Source organism: Copadichromis virginalis, linkage group LG11, assembly GCF_057382275.1.
Source record: "Copadichromis virginalis isolate Kocher_CV1m ecotype Utaka linkage group LG11, C_Virginalis_male_GT1.1, whole genome shotgun sequence".
In the NCBI taxonomy this organism is placed as follows: domain Eukaryota; kingdom Metazoa; phylum Chordata; class Actinopteri; order Cichliformes; family Cichlidae; genus Copadichromis; species Copadichromis virginalis.
This window is the reverse complement of record NC_140628.1, coordinates 24,392,357-24,412,098: the sequence shown is the minus strand read 5'-3', so window position 1 is coordinate 24,412,098 and position 19,742 is coordinate 24,392,357. Positions and strand designations below refer to the sequence as shown.

Below are 19,742 nucleotides of genomic sequence, written 5' to 3'. Positions count from 1 at the left end.
AAAAGTTCAAAGAGGGTCTCAAACCGCTCAGCCCCCTCACTCATTCACAAAAAATGCCTGAAAATATTCTGTGGCATGTAGGATTTTATTTCTGTTATCCCATCTGTACAGCTTGAACCGGTCTCTGGTCTCCATCACTCCTCCGTTTCCTCCTCCTGGTATGTCGTTTCAGAGATTGCGCTGTAAGGGTCCAGCACCATCTGAGCACAGCGGATGATGGTCACCAACAAGAAAAAGCAGAGGAGGAAGAAGAAGAAGAGGGCAAACCCGAGATCTACATCCACATCCAGCCTGGCCACAGGGAGGGCTGGAGGGTCCATGTTGAAATATCCAAATAAATCCAAAGTTTATCTGCTTCACAGTTCTCTTCTCATCTGTTGGCTTCGATAAAAGTGTCTCCTTCAGTTCGTCACGTATCATCCAACTCTTCTTCTGTCTTGGCTGATTTTCCTCTCTGCGCTGACACCTAACGTCCTCGTCCCGAAGATAAGATTTACTGATGGACACACGGAGCTCCATTTGGCTACCGTGTCCTCTATGCATAGTTAATAAGGAGTTTGGTAACAATCAGGCCGTTCCTGAGATTAGGACACCCAGGCATCTCTTTAGGACATGAGGCCTTTACAGGAGATTACACCCGCGTAGGATCTCAGTTCTCAGCGCAAGGTGTAGATAGATGACAACAAGGAAGAAATTGTGGCTGTACACAGTTTTGTTTTGTTTTCTTTTAATCTTGCTCAAGTGAAGTGAGCAGATTGAAATCCTCCAATCTGCTGTGCCACGTGCCCCTGCACAGCAGCATGACGTTTGGGCCACTTTATGGCCTGAAAGAGGCAGAAAGATGAGAGCACAAGATGGTCAAGATGGTCAAGAAAAGGGAGGGAAAAAAGGGTTGAGGAGGAGAAAGAGGATATGATGCCTTAGTGGCAATCCACTTGAGAGGGTTTGGAATTTGATCCTGACCAAAAAAAATGCAGATTGCTTGTATTCTGATGCCACTAACAGACACACAAACACACAACGAGTAAAGTGACTCTACGTAAATAGCAGCGAATCCAACTAAAAAGTCTGATGAGGAGGTGAATTTGTTGAAACGATACTGGAAAAACAAGATTTACAGCACATGCTGTCACTCAAGTGCAACCCAAAGACTGAAGAGGTGACACAGTAAACCTCTCTTAGAAGAGTTGTAGCATTGCTACCATCCGTTTTCACCCCCAGCCTGTGAAAGAGAGGAGGGAAGGACGAAGGTGGAAACTGATCCCAGGAGATACCTGCAGATATCTCAGTCTTCACTCATAAACAGAAAGGCGAAAGAAACGGGATACAATCCGGGCAAACGTGGTTTTTGTTTTTCCTGCAAATACGAACACAAAATTGTTTAAAGGAAGCTCAAGCAAGGATGGATGTAACTACAACAGGGACTGCTGTGTGAATAGACCAATGCCATAAACTGTGGAAATACAGTAACCCCCGGGATTATTTGGACAGTCACATAGTACTTTTGCCTCTGTGCAGCATCACGGTACATTTTAAATCAAGTGATGTACTTGCAGACATCAACAAATGAAATAGCATTACATTAAATATTTTGGAATTACAGTCCTTTTTATACACAATCCCCCATTTTCAGAGGCTCAAAAGTAATTGGATAACTGACTGATACACAGTTTCATGATCAGGTGAGGCCTGTTTCCATGACAAATGAAGCAGATAGAAAGATCAAAGTGATGATCTTGCATTTGGTTGCTTTTTACAATAACCCTCAATATGAGGTTTAAAGAAATGGAAAATGGTTCTTATATGGCACCTTTCTACTCAAGCACTTGAGCAAGTGTTTTATACAACATGCCTCATTCACCTATTCATAAAAGCACTTTTTCCCCTACCTAAGTAGGTGATTTCTAGCTAACAAGCACACTCCAATGCACCCATTGTACCGCAAGTTGGGTTTCAGTATCTTGCTCAGGAATACTTTGGCATGCACACCTGGATTGAACCACCAACCAACCTCAGGCCGACTAATAAATGACCTTCTGAGCTACAGACACTACTAGATGTGGGTGCAAATGAAGGATAACAAGAGGCTGAAAACCCCAAATAAACCTACCTGAGAGACAGCAAAAACTTTAGGAGTGGCCAAATCAGCATCATCTGGTTAAAAAGAAGGAATGTTATAGGCATGTTATATTGTAAGTTAAAGACCCTACAGTAATACAGAGAAAACAGAGACGATCCCCACCATCAGATGAGCATGCACTTGGTGAAAGTGGGAAGGAAAAACTCCCTTTTAACAGGAAGAAACATCCAGCAGAACCAGGCTCAGGGAGGGGCGGCCATCTGCCTTGACCAGTTTCAGGTGAGGGAAGGAAGACAACATAAAGACATGCTGTGGATGACAGCATGAGATTAATGATAACTAAATGGAGACTGATGTATAAACACAGTGGTTGAAGAATGAGGTGAGCGAAGAAGAAGTACTACCTGATCTAGTCCCAACTATATGCTTTATCAAAAAGTAACGTTTTAAGCCTGATCTTAAAAGTAGACGCTGTCTCCCAAATCCAAACTGGGAGCTGGTTCCACAGAAGAGGGTCCTGAAAGCTGAAGGCTCTGACTCCCATTCTACTTTTAAATATTCTACTTGTAGTAGGCCTGCAGTCTTAGAGTGAAGTGCTCTAAAGGAGTGATACGGTACTATGAGGTCATTAGGATAAGATGGGGCTGATTATTCAAAACCTTGTATGCGAGGAGAAATATTTTAAATGTCATGGGTTTAACAGGGAGCCAATAAAGAGAAGCCAATATGGGAAAAATATTTTAGTAGTACTCTTGTAGAAACATTTTACATCAACTAAAGGCTTTTCCTGGAGTTTTGAGCACATCTGATAAAATTAATTAATTGCACAGATTAAAGAAAGCAGTGATAAATATTTATAAAGACATCCTGGTCAAAAAATGGGAAATCAAGGTGTGTCCTATCTGGCATTGTGGATAGACAGAATCGGGCCACATACGTGTTTATTGATGATGTGACTGCTGATGGAAGTGGAAAGATGAATTCTGAAGTGCTGCTCGGACTCATCCAAATGCTGCAAAACTGAACAGACAGCATTGCACAGGTAAAATGACTCAAAGAAAACTGCAAAAGGAACCCAAGAGATTCTCAAAACAAAGAAATTAGATATTCTTCAAAGGCCAAGTCAGTCACCTGATCTCAACCTAACACAGTAGCTTTTAGTTACTGAACTCAAAGCTAAAGGCAGAGAGACCCACAAAAAAGCAGCACCTGAAGGCTAGTTAGCATCTTCAAAGACTGCAAATGAATTTCATCACATTAAAATACTAAAACAATCCACCAAGTTAAAATTATGGTTTGCTCGTGCAATTAAAATGCCTGCAAATGCAAACTTGAGTCTGCACAATCCTGAATAATACATTTAACATTGACTGTGGCAGTACACAGATGCAAAATTTACTACAGTATATCTTTTTATAATAAGAAAATACTGCTAATTAACAAAAAATTAAGCAAGAGAGAGCTTATCTCATGCAGTGAACTTATATAAAATAAAGATTATACTGAACTATGAATAAGGATAAGTCACTTTAGTAAAGTGAAAAACATAATAAAATCCAAACCCAGTACAATAAAACACTTTCATTTTGGACATTGTAACAATTTAATACAAAAACCAAAACATATCTCTCTCATTTAAAATTTCATATACCTCTACAGTATATTTATATATGTGTGTTTCTATGAGTGAGGGAAGAAAAAGAAAGAAACAAAACTGGATACAGAGTAACCAATGAGATTTTCATCAATAACGAAGACAACACAGTCACCAACAGCATAGCATCCTCTGGAAGATGAAGCCTGGGCGTTATCTACATGAGTTTACATACATTGACATAATCTGTTATCATGAATGTGTGTATGCTACACACAGAAAAGAGAAGATAACATCAGGGGTCAACTTTAAACTCCACATCTTAAAATTTAAATCATCTTAGAAGCACAGCCGTTCATTGTGAGACATTCTGCTAGAATGCAAAATCGCCAAAAAACAGACTCAGTCCAAGTCTAACAAACAACAGGACAGGACAAAACACTGTTAAAAAAATACACATACATGGACATTCTCACTGAATATCATACCAGTTTTGTCTCTGTTGATTCCATTTTAATCCTGAATACCCTGATTAAACCATTAGTAAAATACCAGTCAGAGAACGGTTAATGGATAGATCAAGAGTTCAAACAATATAATACTTTGGAGACATTTCAATAAAAATAAAATAAAATTAAAAAAAAGTCACACGTCTCCATTTCAAAACATTTAGAGGAAACATTTATAACAATGATAAAGAATGGCTTGAAAATTACACAATTCCTGCTTGTTAATTATTGCTGTGTGATTTTTTTATTTAATATTTCTCTTATAAAATACGTACAAAAGCCTGTAATTAAAGGGTAATCAGGGTAGCAGAAAGAAGCAAATTAAGCAAGGCAGAAACCCAATAAGCTTGAGTTGATTATGATACTGTATGCATCCATTTTACAAACATTAACACATGTATATTGTATTTATGTCTATGTATGCAACAAAAAATAGATTGTTTACATTTCAAATGGACACCTTATAGGAAAAGAAAATGTATATAAGTCATTTTAAGGTGTGTTGAAGTACATCACAAAAAAAAAATGCTTGCATGTTTCACAAAAAGGGGGAAAACAAATGAATTCACAGGGGAGGCCACCTTTGTACATGGAAAACTACTTGATAAAAATCTGTGCTATGGACAGTTCAGTCATTCAGAGACATGCTGTGGATAGGAAACAGAGTGTGGTTAGCGTGCAACAGCTGAGAATTGAGAAAGAAAGGAGAAAAAAAAAAAGGGAAAAAAAATTAATAAAATCACCAAAGCTGTATATCCCTGCAATTTCCCAAGAGTTTAAATCAGTGACTGGAGTGATTAGTCTACATGCCAAAGGCTAAAACAGCAAAACACACTCTTAAAAAATGCCTGAGAAAAACATGAATATATTAGAATAAAAGGCCTTTGTGTGCAAGTGTGTGCTTACTTCCGTTTTCATTTCCATTTACCAGAGTTAGGAGGGTGTTTTGTGCAGTCTATTCAAGTGTGGTTGTGGGATTGTGCGTTTTTATATTTATATATATATTTTTTATATATATATATATATATATATATATATGAACATATATACTGTATATCACATATCTACAACATGGGTTGTTGAGCTTTGGGCAGTGCTAGCTAGAAAATTCTCTTACAATGGCGGTATATTGTTAAAATAATCTTTTAGTCAGTAGCAAATTCTTGATTTTTCTCCCATTCCCCTGCATTCAACTTTATCCCTCCATCCTTAACTGTCTTGTAGCTGTGCAGTTGAAGCCATGCAAAGAAGGGGAAGAGCAGAAAGAACAGACGAGGAGAAGAGCTAAATATAAGAAACCGTGATTTAGGCAAGACAACAGAAGTATTTCCAGGTCACTCGTTAAATGGCGTGTACATAGGAATCTCAAAGTCCTCGTTGCTGAAGTTGGCAGGCTGGTCCAACATAGACAACACATCCTGAGTCAAATAAAAGAAACAGATTTATTTAATGTGACATAGAATAGAAAAGTAAAACAACATCTAAAACTGAATGAGCTTGTGTCACTCACAGGAAAGATGTCTTGCTGGTTGCCCTGCTCTGAATTACTCTGTGAATGCTGCTGGCCTTGCCACTGGGGCCACACTGCCTCTGCTGCTCGAGGAGGGAACTGTGCCCCAGACTGAGAGCCATCTGGGACAGGAGTGCAGAAGAGATTGAGACTACAGACCAGTACAACTAAAGACAAAGAAGAAGATGAAAAAAAGAAGAAGAAAAAACCCCACACACAATATACACACAACCTACCAAAACCGTTGTTGTTGAGGCTTGCACGAGCATTCATTTGCGAGTAGTTTGTGCCGCTGGTGGCGGTGGGAGCAGCACCTGTAGGCATGGGAGCAGCACCTGTTGGCATCTGGCCAAAAGTGTTGGTAGGGCCGCCTACAAACCCTCCCATGGGAGTAAATTGTGGCGACATGGTCTTTGCCGCCTGGGGAGCCACCTGCTGGGTAGAAAAGTAACAGAGATTTCTTAATTTACTAGCCCTTAGGTAGTATGATGTGATCAATAACCAAGCAGGCATGTAAACATATTCCTTATAGTGTCTTTTTTTGTGAATATAAAATGACTAAAAATGCCATCAAACACAATCACACAATTTGGTTATACTAGTTTACCTGGTTATTAAATTGCGGTCTGGCTGCAGGTCCAGCCCCAGGCCACCCGCCTGTTGGGCCTCCATGGAGGGGGCTTGTCGTACTGGATTGGTTAACTTGCTGTGGGGCTACGTTCTGACGAGAAATCTGAGCCAAGATCTGTCCTGCTGAGGCTGAGTGGGTGGGCTGCGGTATCTGTGGATTCATATTGACTGGTCTATGGAGAAAAGTGACAACATGCATAGGGATAAAATCAGATCAGAGCCCAACATTCTGTCATAATCTCTGTGGAGACAGGTTTCAGATGTGTAAGTGTTTTGGTGGCATTGTCTCGCCAATATTGTGATGGAAATACATTTGATGGACAATAATTCCTGACAACATCACTGCATGTCAACATTTCACTGCTTCATTTCCACTTTTTGCCAGTGTTGGATTTGGCAAACAATTTTTTTAAAAGCTTCTAAAAGGGAAAGAAAACGTATTTGCTGAGAGTCTGCAAAGGTTAGTGGCAAACATTATAAGAAGGCGTGCTAACCACAGAGGTTGCTGTTAAGGCTCTTTTCCACTAGCACCTGCTTGGCTCGATATAATTCCAATTGATTTTTAGGATTTTTTTTCCATTAGGGGGTAGTATCCGGTACCAGGTATGATGCCATTGGATGGGGCATGAGAGTGGAACAAGAATAAAACTGGGCATTTAAAAAAACAAAAAACAAAACAACCAGCAGCGAGGGACATGGCCACACATGCTTTTTGGCTCTCTTCTTTTACCCGGAGACTGACAAAAAGCCACAGACCGAGCAGCATTTATACCATTGCCTCCATGCCGTCCATTGTTGTGTTGCGTCTCATATGAATGACATGACAGGACTTTCAGGTTCCCTTGCTATAACAACCACAATTGTAATGTGGTACTCAACTGTATTGGAAAACGACTAAAACGGAGAAGAGAAGAGTCGAGTAGGTGCAAAGGGAAAAGACGCATTAGTGACATCTTCTTGCATCTACTGCCGGTCATAAGCATTCCTTTTACTGTTTATGACACTCCCAACTCTCGGGAATACAATGAGTGATAACGGAGTTGCACTAAAGGTAATTTTGCTAATTTGATGATGGGATGAAACTAAAAATGTTAGAAAAGCTTTTAATGGTATTCCATCATCTGACTTTCTGATTGTAGTTCAGTTCGGTCTTGCTGTTGCAGGTGCTGTATTCGTGCTGACCCGCTTCTAAGGCCATATATATACACACAGTACTTTGTTAGGACATGATATACAAGTTATCTTTTATGTTATGATTGATTCAATGTGATTGGAAATCTACTAAATAAGACATGACAAACATTTACAACAACAACAACAACAACAAAAAAGTATAGCAAATTTTAAAGTCAGGAGAACAGGGAGTATAGCTACTTCAGTCTGTGCTTTGAAGAGCAGATTTTGAAGGGACCTATAATCTTTGCCAGGCATCTTCTGCATCAACTTAAAGCTTTTATTAACCGATTTCCAGACACAGTGGAAGATTTACAACTTAGTAACTGGGAGTTTTTCTCCTTGCCTCCAGTTGGTAGATAATAAACATTTCTAAATTTTTACTACAGTAAGGTTCACAGCATTAACTTTACATCATCCCAAGGTGATAATAAAACCTAATTTAGTCCTATATCAACTAAACGAAGCTACAAAAGTGCTTGTTTATGGGGGAAATAGCTATGCACTTCTAAGTAACTGAAATTAAATGTCTAAGAGTAAATATATTCACAAGCAACAGCACACAAACACTGAGCAGCCCTCACAATGACTAAGGTACACATACGGACACAGAACACTTGCTACCTGTATGCATCGCTGGAACGACCAGCAGCAAAGTTGTTGTTTGGGGCGTAGATCTGGGTGGATGGAGTAGGGGTGGAGGAAGGAAGGCCTTTGGTCTGATCTTGCCCTTGGAAAAGCGAAGGGTAGAGTTCTGGTTTCTCAATGCTCTTGCTGTGGTCCGGCCCTGCTGCAGTGACTGGCTGCATCTGAAGCCAACCCCAAAAAAAGAAAAAAAGGCGTGAGTCTAGAGTTACACTAAAGAAGAGCAGGCTCAAGACATAAACTGTAAACATTCTGGTGATCAATAATGAAAATAACTGATGCCTGCAGTGCTGGGCAAGTTAAAGGTCTGGTTTGTAACAGACCAGCCTCTGTTCACAGTAGCATGAGGACAACAAAAAACATTAAGGACATTAAAACTAGCAAAAATGTCCCACACAATACAAACGGTATCAGTAAAACCAACTAAAATGTTATGACTGAACTGTTTTTCTTTTATATGTTCATATGTTGTTAATCTACACATGTTCAGTAAGTGAGGTGAACGACTGGCCCGTGCTGCAAGTCTGCAAGTCTGTAAAACTGCACACTGAGGGTGATGTAAAAACTGCTGCTGCCAACACAAAAACAGCTGCTTGTGAACGTGGACCATCTAATAAACATTTGTGTGTACCACTGTCGGTTGTGAATACTCTGTTGCCCTAGTAACCGCTACTGGCAGCTTTCCATGGCAGTTACAGTTTAACTGACGCCACTGCTTCCACCATTTGGTCAGATCTAAGAATAAGCAAATATTGACATGTTCTCGCTGCTCCCTGTGGATACTTTACTTCTAATTGCAATTGTGCATCTGCTGCGCCATTTTTCTATCCTGCAGTCAGTTTAGCTTTCACAGCTTTGGCACTAAATTGACTGAAAAGCCTAAAAGTTATGAGGGACCCAGAGTTGGAATCCAGTTTATTGCTAATAGTTGCTTTACTTTACCACCATTGGCTATCTTGCTTGTAGTTCACCTTATTTCTGATTCATAAATTGTGTTATGTTTTACCTATTGCCGTTTTCATAACCAAAGATTAAGAGGTTACATGATAACTAAATTAATTCCTTTTAGTTGTGAGTTTGAATGAAAACTGATCTAATGTATAAACAGAGGTATGAATTGCTAATGAAAAAATAAGGAAACTGCACTGTAAAGAGCAGCAAACTTCCTCATATCTCACATGTCAATTAGACAACACTCCCTGGTTTAGAAATGGCTTAGAAAAAAAAAGAAAAAGTGCAAAGCTTTTGTTTGGCGTATACAGAAAATCCAGCGCTTTTTGGGTGATTTCTGCCACTGGTGTTTTATGATGTAGCCCATCTAATAAGAATGTCCCGAGGTTTACTATCAATGCAATTCTTAATGGTTTCTGTGATCAATTATTTCCACTTGTCAGACACTGAAAATACGCACAAACTTACTGAGACATATAGAAACTACACGCCCATCACCACATGCTGATGTGCTGCTTATATAGGTGGCTAGCTGATGATGGCTGTCGTAAGTCCAAGAACAGCACAAGCAAATATAAACACTTAAAAGACTAATCGTAAATATGGGATAAATAAATATTTTCTTTATCGGAAAAATATATTAGATGTAGCAGACTAAATGCTGTGCCTCTCTTCAAACTCACTCCTACATGCTGCAGGTATCACAGCTAGAATGGCAAACTTTACAAGAAAACCTTCCAAATTTACAGATATAGCAGGTGATCTGCCTACAGACAGCTTTGACGTTTGCTTATTATTGAGTCAGTTGTGCTCTTGTTTTGAAAACCAGATGGCAGTGGATGGAAGCAGCTGCAAAACATTTTCTTATCACACCGTTGGTTAGATGAAGGAATTTGACTTTTACTTTAATGTCACGTTCCACATATAGTTTCACAGGTGAAATTGTTGATGCGGTTTTCACCAATCAACTTGTCCAGCTATGTTTTGCTGGACTATCTATGGCACTGTCCTGCTCACTGCTGTCTTTTTGCAACTAGGAGGTTAAAGCTCAAGATAAATGCAAACAAACATCCTTGTAGCTTCTCAAAAAACAACAACAACAAAGAATGCAGCACAAAACTGTGCTCAGACCTACACCATTTCATTTGAGAAGTTGATATTCTCCCACTGCCCTCAATATTTTCTCTGTAACATATCTGCACAATTCACATGAGTCATGATTAAAAAAAAATTTCTGCTGAAAATGACTAAGTGCTACAGCAGAAAGCACTGCAGTTGACTCAAGCAAGAATAGCAGGCAGTTGTAAGGAAGTTGTGATGATTCTACCAACATCCGGATGTGCTTTCCTGGAAAGCAAACAATCTACATCCTGCCACTGTTTCTATAAAAAGAAACTCAAAAGAAACAGGAAATGTGTATGCTTCAGTCAAGTGGTACAGTCGTGTTCCCTGACCTGTGGGTGGGTCATTGATCCTGGTTCATATGGACCATCTCGTCCTTCCAGGTCAGCCTGCTGTTGTTGTAGCTGTCTGAAAAAGTAGAAGAGAGGGTTTGTTATTTGAAGTTGGCCTAATATACCATAACTTCCACAAACCCATGCTCTTAACTGTTGCATTAGAAATCCCAAACACCTGCTGACAAACTAGCACTCAGCCCACCACCGTCAACCACCGTCCACCGTGGGAACACAAAAGGTGTCAGGTGAAGAATGTGAGAGTACATACAGCTAACATGCCACACCACCTATGCCAAAAGCTCACCTCTTTAAAGTATATTTAATACTCAGAATAATAAAATAAGACATGCTCCATTTTACCACTTCTATTCCATTACTACAGAAATGAAGAAAGGAAGAATCACCCAGAGTGGGAAAAACACAAAAAAAACAAAAACAGAAGAACTATAGTTTGCTAGAAACAGCAGAAGTCTCCCATGAAGAAGCAGCCCCTGTTCTCCCAAGCAGGGAGAGGATAGGGAGGTCAGGTCTGGTCTCACCTGGTGGCCATCTGGCCCGGACTGAGCACTACAGGAGGACCACTTGGGCTGCTCTGACCCAGGGAAGGGGGCATCGAAGCCCCAGGGGAGGAGATGGGAGTGAGGGGGTCCTGAGCTGAGTTTCTACTGCCCCACAATCATTGGTGGGTGCAGAGGAGAAGTATTGGGAGAGAGTGATGAGTCTGTGGTTTATTAAAAGCGGCTGTGGTAGTTGTGGATGTAAGAGGAACTGTAAGCATTCACACAGAGGAATGTCTCACAGACACGGTGAAAAACATCAATGCTTTCGTTCTTTGCTGGATCTGATTGTGTAATCATGTCTGCTTGACTCACTTGACATTGACATTGGTGCAGATGATGTACTCGATCTCCTCCGAGAACGGGTTCTGGAAAGTGAAGGAGCTGGTTCGCATCCAGATAAATTCTCTCGACTTGGTGCGAAATCGAAACATCACTGACAGAACCTGACCCTTCAGCTTAACCACCTGTGGACACACACATCCAACAAGCCAAACATTCATACTGTGGTGTTTTCATAAGCAATGAGCGGAGGATTGCATGCACACACAGAAACTGAGTGACTGGAAGATATCGGGTTACAAAGGTAATGGGACAACAGTGTCTACTGCTGAATCTGGTGTTGCAGAAAGAACATTTTCTCTTGCAGCAAATACAATCAGACAAGTGCTCTTCAGTGGAAAATGGACAGTTTATACTTGTATGGTCAGTTTCAGTTTTAGTCTGACTTTGCACCATTAACTTTGAATGTTCTGAGATCTTATCTTCCATTTTTGCTACATTGCTCTTGCAGCAATGCTTTCCCCCATTTTGAGCCTCTGTCATCCACACACAGACATGTAAATTAAAATTTATGTAGTTAAGGAAATAAATTACCAAAATGCAAATAAACTTTCAAGAGAAATCTCTCTCAAACATCATCCAGGTTAAATAACCTGTGTTTCTCATATACAACAAAAGAAAACAAGGATCCAACTATTTAAAGTTAACATCCAAGTGGTTTTGGACAGGGCTAAAAGTTCTATGAAGTTTTCTGTTGCTCAAGATCATGCTGATAGCAGTTCATTTATACTATAAGATACTTTTATTAGCCTCATTAGTGACTTTTGATTTGTACAGTTTTACGCCGGATTGCTTTCCTGATGTAAACCCAAAGGTATCTGTGTCTCCAGCTGGAATTAAACCAGCAACCTTTTGCTTGCCAAGCAAATATCTAAACCAGTATGCAACAGAACCGTAGCCATTTATTCACACCACAAATCTGAAAATAAACAACATTATCAAACCATTTGGCATTACAAAGAATTATTGTTAAGCTATTCCTCAGCCTCATGTAGACATTCATCATGTCCACTTCCATGATGAAAGTCCAGGTGCAGCTTTTCTTTATGTGGTTAAAAAAGTTTTGTTTTTTTTACTTAACTACAAACTGTATTAGCGTGACTAAACACAGCTGAAAGCCTCAGACTGCAGCTCTTTTTCTTTCTCGCTAAGGAGCTGTCATCAGATCCATTGAAATTACGACACTTTTAATGGCAAGCCAAACGTGAAGTGTGTGTGTGTGTGCGTGTGTGTGTGTGCGAGAGAGAGAGGGAGAGAGCAGGTGAAAGTAGGGAAAGGGAAAAAACAAGCAGTGACAACAGAATTCAGCAAATGAATGACTGACACTGCACTGAAGATGGCAACCACGTAGCAGCCACTGGTAGCTGAAGGGAAAAAAATATGTATTCCTTGACTGGTTGACAAGTGATTGCTTGTTACAGCTTGAGTGAAATTGGTTGTAAAGAGGTATACATCATTGCACGGACAACCTCCTTGCAATTATTTTGGTCACTAGCAGGCTGCAATAGCTAGACTAATAGTGGTGTGCATGGAAAACACCAAGATGTTTGCAAACACTGTGGTGGCAAAACTGTCCTCCATGCAAACTAGGGGCAACCACGACAATCTGCTAGTGACAAAGCAATTACAGCCAGGTTCTTGGTGTAACACCCTTTTTCACCCATCTAACATAATATGATTCCCAATCTCCTTCTCAAAGTCAGGAGTACAGTTTATAAATCTAACAGTGATACCCCATTGAGCTGGTATTCTGTATGAGCAGACACCCAAAGGCAAAGTGTGTTTCATATTTGAATTGGAAAATGGTGGATCAATGCAACCACAAATATATTAATAGAGTTTTTAATTCACCTGTTGAAAGCTGTCTCTTAGTAAGCCCTGGTCTTCAGGGTGGGCGAAGTCTAGGATACTCTTCCCCAATAAATCCTGCAACAAAAGAAAATGTGGTTACTCTACAGGACATGAAAACTAACTTCTGATAAAGACTTTCAGAGGAAATGCAATGCAACCCTGGCACTTTAGCCAGCTATGTTCACCTGGGGTTGATATCCGATAGCGGGCAAGCAGCGATGATCTACAAAAGTGAACATGCCCTGAATGTTGTGTCGGGAGATGAACTCCACAGGAACACTGATACTGTTCACATCTGTGTCAGCAGGACAACAAGTAACCTGCAGAAGAGTCAAAAATAAAAGGCAATAAAAACCCAGACACAAAAACTTAGATAATGTCAAAGTTGCAATGAGCATGAGTAAGATTAGATTTTTTACATTTTCAGTTTCAGATCAGTTTTTGTTCTAGCAAGAACAGAACAAAACGCAGAAGTTCTTAATTATATCAGTGTTTCACAATGACTTCAACTAACTAGTGCAAAATCACCTTCAGATAACACACTAATAAAAACATAAAATGCAGCTTTTTCCACCTCATAAATCTATCTTCCACCACTCGCACAGTTAATTTTATTTATGTTCTGATGATTTGAGGATCAAAGGTTACTGCACTTTGATATCAACGAAACATTTGCCCGTTTACTTGACCTCACAGCAAAAGACATGGGACCACAAGACATCCACTGTACCTGCAATCTCCCAATAGCAACTAGACAGTAGCGACTCCCCTGAGTATTGTCTGCTTCATCATCTGTTAATGATACTCCTGAAAGACAAAAGACAAAATATAAAGGATTAAAGTTTTTTTTTTCAATCTAGCTCTGTGCTTTTAAGCATTGTAAAGAGGTCTTCTGCATATAAGTAAGCAAATATAACAGATGCTCATGTATCTAAAGACTGAGAAGGACTAGTTTTACCTGCAGGGGGCCAGGACTTGATGTATCCTGTGCAGTGCACCACTACATACTGTGGTTCCCCTTCCTTGGCTGCACCCAAACCATTTCTTAGGTTGAAGAAGTAAAGACAATGAAAATATGAATTTACAGCTGGTATATGTTAGGTATGCTTGTTCTCTGCACAGTAAGTTCAATAAGATTGTAAAAGAAGATCTTTTTGTTTTTGGTCACCTGTTTCTGTTCCTAAGAAACTGCAGTCTGTTCATTGACATTGGTTCCACTGGACACGTGCCACACCTGCAAACACAAACAGTCCAACACACCACATGAAACTGTGCATTCTGCTACACATTTCAATACAATCATAAACTATATTATTAACTGTTAATCACCTCATTCTGCAGATGAATGATCGACGAGCTCCCATACTCATCCTCGCTGATGACTGCTGACTTTCCTTCTTCACTGTTCCTGTCTTTAAGTCCAACATCCTCCCTTTTGAGGACAAAGACAACACTGAACTGTGCTCACAAAATGAAACACACATGTTCCCTCATGACTGTGAAACTGCTCCTAGAATGTGTTTATACCTGTGTTGTTATTCTCTGCAGTGGAGAGCTGCTCCTGAAGCTTGTCTTTGTCGTCTGGGTGGAGCTGATCATACAGGGAGGATCCGAGCCAGTCAGACTGTGACTGGTTGAGGACCGGGGTCAGGGAGTCAGAGACATAAACAATGCGCCCCGTCTCGCATGACACCACAAACAGGAAGCCATCAGCAGCCTCCAGAATAAGATGCTTAAGCTCCTACAGACAGACAGTGAGCAGTGAAGGTCAAAGATCAGTTGTGGAGGTATCAATCTAAAGTATTTGTAAAAATGCAGAAAAGTGTTAGAAGTGTAAACATTTCTATGGGAAGAGTATATAGAAACATTGGCTACCTGGCTATTGGCTTGGTAGAGTAGAAATCTGATGGTTTCATTTACGCATTTACAGCCAATAAGTTTAAAAGTAAGAAAACATAAGGCAAGAGAAACTGTTGAGCAGAAATCTAGTGGATGAGGTTAAACAATGTTCATACTACCACTATATACGCATTTTAAAGCCATCAGAAACTATCAAACCATGATTGGCTTGCACTTCTGTTTTACTTTTTGTTGCTTGAAAAATACTGAAAAATCTTGACTTGTGTCACATTCAGGTGAAAAATTACTGCTGCTGGATATGAGCCCTGCAACCAGAACACAGCTGCCTAACCCCTGGAGCGTTTGTCCCTCAGATAATATCAGCCATTTGTTTCACGTATATATATCTTAGTCTTTCATCTTGTCACCCCATTGTTGTATTCCAAACCTTTGATGTTTCTGTCTCTGTTTAACCTTTACATGTAAATCTTAAACCCCACTGATTGTTGTGTCTTCCTATCCCCTTGCATATCAGTATTAATGCCATGCTTTTTCAGTGGTTCAGGGTCAGATTTCTAGTCCCACTCTCCGGGTTGGTAAGCCCACCAAATTCAGAAAACTTAAATAAAACACCACACAACTCTTGAAATCATTTCTTCAACTATAATGATATCAGCAATATTTAAACATCTAGTCATCTAATTGTGCACATCCCTAGTTTCATCACTTGCATGCATTTCAGATGTGAACTTTCATATTTCTAATTCACCTTTGATGAGATGACATAATGCACTGCAAAACAGTATTGTGAGTCTGTTGGTTTGCTTGCAGCGCAGAGGTGACAAAAGTTTTACTTTTCAACCGACAGCCAATCAAATCCGATTCTACCACTGACAGCAGTGTGGAAGCTGATGCAGCATGCAACTAAGATTTACAATGTAACAGATACATACACAACACACACAAGTTCTGCATAATATACAAGTGTACACGGCTCACTTGAACACAAGGCATATTAATAGTTGGGTTTTTGAACAATTAACAAATTAAACAAGTGTCTAAATGAACGATGGTTAAAATAAAAATGAACATAACCTTTGACATTACTAATTTAAACTTTACCGACTACCTAATAAGGAAAGTTACTGAAAGTAAAAGCTAACCAACAGCCACAACGTGAGAAAACAAGCATGTTTAAAAAGGTGTTACTTTCAGTATCCTTTACTTCTATTGATTTCAGTGTTACACAGTGTGAGGTTAACTGTGACTGTGAAACCTTTATATTAACAACTCTTACATAAGTAATACTGTCACATAGTCACAGGTATTGCCTTCCCTGAATAGTAAGGGTTTTTTAAATTTTAGCAGGCATTTCAAATCTGAACTTCCTTCCGTTTCTCATACCTGGTCGGTGAGAAATGAAGGTTTGTACGACCCATCTGCATTGGTATTGCCGCTTCCTCTAAGTGACTTCATATGAGAAACTGCCATTCGCAGGATGGTTAGTTTGTCTGGTTTCCGCGCTAGTGCACTGCAGGTGGGTACCATGTCAGATAATTCTGTGATGTAAGCAGTCATCTTATTACGCCTCCGCCTTTCAATCTCACTGTGGTTCTCCCTGGAGTGAGGAAATGAATGAGACAGAGGTGGAGAGGAGGGATCGAGATGGGGGAAACAGATGGGCGGGTGGACAACGAGTATAGTTTAGAGTTTATGTCGCAATGTAAAGATGCCAATCAGGAAGAAGAAGTGGGAGTGCAAGAAGGTGAGACGTGTAATGAACGTATCAAACAATAATGTGAAGTCAATGATCTAAAAAGAAATTTAAAAAATGAACGTGAGAAAGCAAAAGAGTTTGGTCTTTCAAGGCCAGTTTGTGTGATAAAAGAGAGCAAGTGCCGAAAGAGAAAGACCCTTCAGTTAACCTGAGAAGGGAGAGGGGGACAAAACAGACAGAAAGGATAGTTGCTGAAGAGGAAGGGGTTATTGGAGTGAAAAAAATCCTTAACTTGCACAGTGTAGCAGTTAGTGACACATAAAATAGTGGTGGGTTGAAAGGGGAAACCAGCCTCTTTGGGAAAATAAGCAAAACATTCTGAAGGCACCAAAACAGACGCAAAGCAGCAAAATATACGGGTAATTTTGTGCTGTTGAAACAATAATGCGCTGGTATCCCAGCAGGATAGGAAAGTATTTGATCACTGCATTCAATATCAATATGAATACAAGCAGGAGAGGGAGCCTTCCACAGTGGTACAGGCCATACCTGGCTAGTTTTTCCTTATCTGCAAAACTCTGATCGTCTTCCAAAAACCTGGAAATGAAACCAACCCACTAAAAAAAACAGGCCCAAAGTCACTACCGAAACAAAAGAAGTGCAAGATGACCTCTCCCCTCAAAAAAAAAAAAAAAAAAACCTGAAGTGGGGAGACAGGCATAGGGGTTGCTCCTGCATCTATATTAATGTTCTGCTATATTCCCTTGCTATATGTCCATTCCTCTAAATTCATCCTCCTACCTGGCAAAGCGCTCTTTATCATTGCTGGAGCCTCCTGTGTCATCATCAAACCTGAAGAGAAAGAAGAGAACCAGATCGATTTTTACTATAATGCAGCCAGTTTAAACCCTCGATGGCCTGCTTAACTCACACAAACATACCTGCTTATCTTGTCTCCATCAACATCATCAAAGTCTGGCCTGTGAGAGAGGAGAAACAAGACAATCTGACACAGTTTCACACATTTTTTTCCCACCAGAATTTTCAACCACGACGATCAGAAACAAAAGTCAGCCAGTCAGCAAATGTGCATAGCACAATATGGATACATCAGCACAAAAATTAACAGTATCTCTCTCACACCCACACACACACTTACGCAGCTCGTCTTTTGTTGCTCCCTTTTGGTACAACAGCCCCACCACTTGTTTGGGTCCCACTGGCCCCCATACCCAGATCTGGGTCTTGTAACTCTATTAATAACACAGGGAAACACAGAGGCGCAATAAACAAGATGACAAGTGATTTCCTATTATGCCTGAAGCACTGAAAAACAAACTCAACCACCGCCAGGAGCCTGTAATCGGAGCTCAAAATAACATCAGCGTACATGTGTCTGATTTCAAGGCCACATTATAGAAAATTAACCTCATCTGCTCTTGGTTCGTGTTCGTTACGATTCGGGGCTAACCTCAAAGCTACACGTAGCATACAGATACAATCTTGTGCACAGAATTGTCTAAAAACGAAACATTTGAACAGCGTCAGCCTATTGCAACTTGACAGTTTGCTCAACTCAGATTTGGCTTTTCAGCCTAACTCTTTTAGTGGTGCAAAATATGAAAGGAGAGCCACAATAACCGTTAATGTGCGCTAGTTAGCATGTTTGTGCAATAACAAGTCTAGCCATGCTACGGAGCTAAGTTAGCCGACGCTGTCACGCTATCATTGGGAAAGTGTTAGCTTAAAGCTCCGCTCAAGAAATCCCTCATAACTGGTTAACAGCTGCAGTGTGGGGTGTGACTACAACGTCCCTGTGGCTTAAAGTTGACCTTACCTGCATTTGAAGAAGACATCTCCGCGTGGAATAACATAAACAAAAACTTCAGCTTCACCCGAAAAAAAAAAAAAAAATCCTCAACTACCCCGGCCCTCCCCCTTGCCTGTTCGCTAGGTAGCTAAATGGGTAGCTAGTATCTTGCTGATTTCCTCACTTTCTCGCCCTTTTTCCTTTTGCGTTTATGCAGGCCCTCAAACCATGACTAACACTAGTCCGGGTGACTCAGATAATTTTAATCATAAAAAAATAACAGGTTCACCTCCTCAGTGCCTGTCTCCCTGTTTTCATTCCGTTTAAACCCCCCGTCAACTTAAGATGGCGTTTTTCTCGCTAGCAGGGCTAAAGCTACCGTGTAAACGACACCAATGACGTCACTACCTCAAACCCTGCTGGCAGCAGAGGGAACTGCAGCTCCACCGCTTTCCAGACAGAGGTGCATGATGCAAATGTGACGGGGTTTTGATGCATAACCAGTTCGACTGAAACTTGTGGTTCACACTAACGCCTACAATATTTTAACTGCACGGCTGTGAATAGGAATCATCTCTCCTGCTCCTCAAGGTGGCAAATTTTACAGCTCGAAGGACGTGAAATAGTCCAGAAATGCTTAGATCAAAGAATTAAACGGCGATTTAATAAATTTTGTGTTTATACCCTGCTACCTGTTTCTAAATGTTGGATTGTTTGTTTAGTGCTTCAACTTGTCCTTCTTTTTGCTTCCTTAAGGGGGGTCACCACAGAAGATGATCTGCCTCCCTCTCACCTTTTTCCAGGTATACTCTGTCTTACCAGACATCTTCATCTCCTCCATCACTACATCCACGAATCTTCTCCATAGTCTTCCTCTTTTTCTCAGCCTTTCTTAACCTGAGCAGTCCCTTTGGTACTACTGTTTTATGTGTGACACAATAATGTAAAATATGGATACATTGCTAATCAAATGAAAGTTGATTAGTTATAGTTATACATAAGCTCCAATACCCCACAATTAAAACCATCCATTGCACATAAAGTTTTAAACATGCAGTGGATACAACTACTTTATTC

At 40.2% G+C, this 19,742-nt stretch overlaps 1 protein-coding gene and 1 pseudogene across 6 annotated transcripts; both read right to left on the bottom strand.

The window, feature by feature from the left end:
• Positions 1 to 134: 134 nt before the first annotated feature.
• Positions 135 to 320, bottom strand: LOC146698693 (cortexin domain-containing 1 protein pseudogene; annotated as a pseudogene).
• Positions 321 to 5,468: 5,148 nt separating this feature from the next.
• arnt (aryl hydrocarbon receptor nuclear translocator) lies at positions 5,469 to 19,066 on the bottom strand. Of its 6 annotated transcripts, XM_085473955.1 has the most exons (21): positions 18,693 to 19,066; positions 18,015 to 18,108; positions 17,797 to 17,835; positions 17,657 to 17,707; positions 17,405 to 17,452; positions 16,543 to 16,756; positions 14,827 to 15,040; positions 14,629 to 14,731; positions 14,468 to 14,533; positions 14,258 to 14,343; positions 14,030 to 14,106; positions 13,485 to 13,619; positions 13,300 to 13,374; positions 11,422 to 11,573; positions 11,089 to 11,214; positions 10,547 to 10,622; positions 8,121 to 8,305; positions 6,301 to 6,496; positions 5,930 to 6,128; positions 5,694 to 5,815; positions 5,469 to 5,601 (listed from the first exon to the last, which is right to left on the bottom strand). In XM_085473955.1, the coding sequence occupies exons 1-21, from the start codon at positions 18,727 to 18,729 to the stop codon at positions 5,518 to 5,520; spliced, it is 2,379 nt and encodes a 792-aa protein (XP_085330081.1). In that variant the 5' UTR covers positions 18,730 to 19,066; the 3' UTR covers positions 5,469 to 5,517. The 6 variants fall into 6 exon arrangements, with proteins under 6 accessions (XP_085330081.1, XP_085330079.1, XP_085330077.1 ...); XM_085473953.1 differs by lacking the exon at positions 17,405 to 17,452 and having other exon boundaries at positions 5,930 to 6,125; XM_085473951.1 differs by lacking the exon at positions 17,405 to 17,452 and having other exon boundaries at positions 18,693 to 19,065.
• Between the last annotated feature and the right edge of the window lie 676 nt (positions 19,067 to 19,742).

Coding starts and splice junctions, on each gene's coding strand:
- arnt (XM_085473955.1), bottom strand. CDS start 18,729: ATGTTATTCCACGCGGAGATGTCTTCTTCAAATGCAG. Junction 14,107..14,257: donor CAAGTCCTGGCCCCCTGCAG/GTAAAACTAGTC, acceptor TTTGTCTTTCAG/GAGTATCATTAACAGATGAT. Junction 5,816..5,929: donor CCTCAACAACAACGGTTTTG/GTAGGTTGTGTG, acceptor CTCCTGTCCCAG/ATGGCTCTCAGTCTGGGGCA.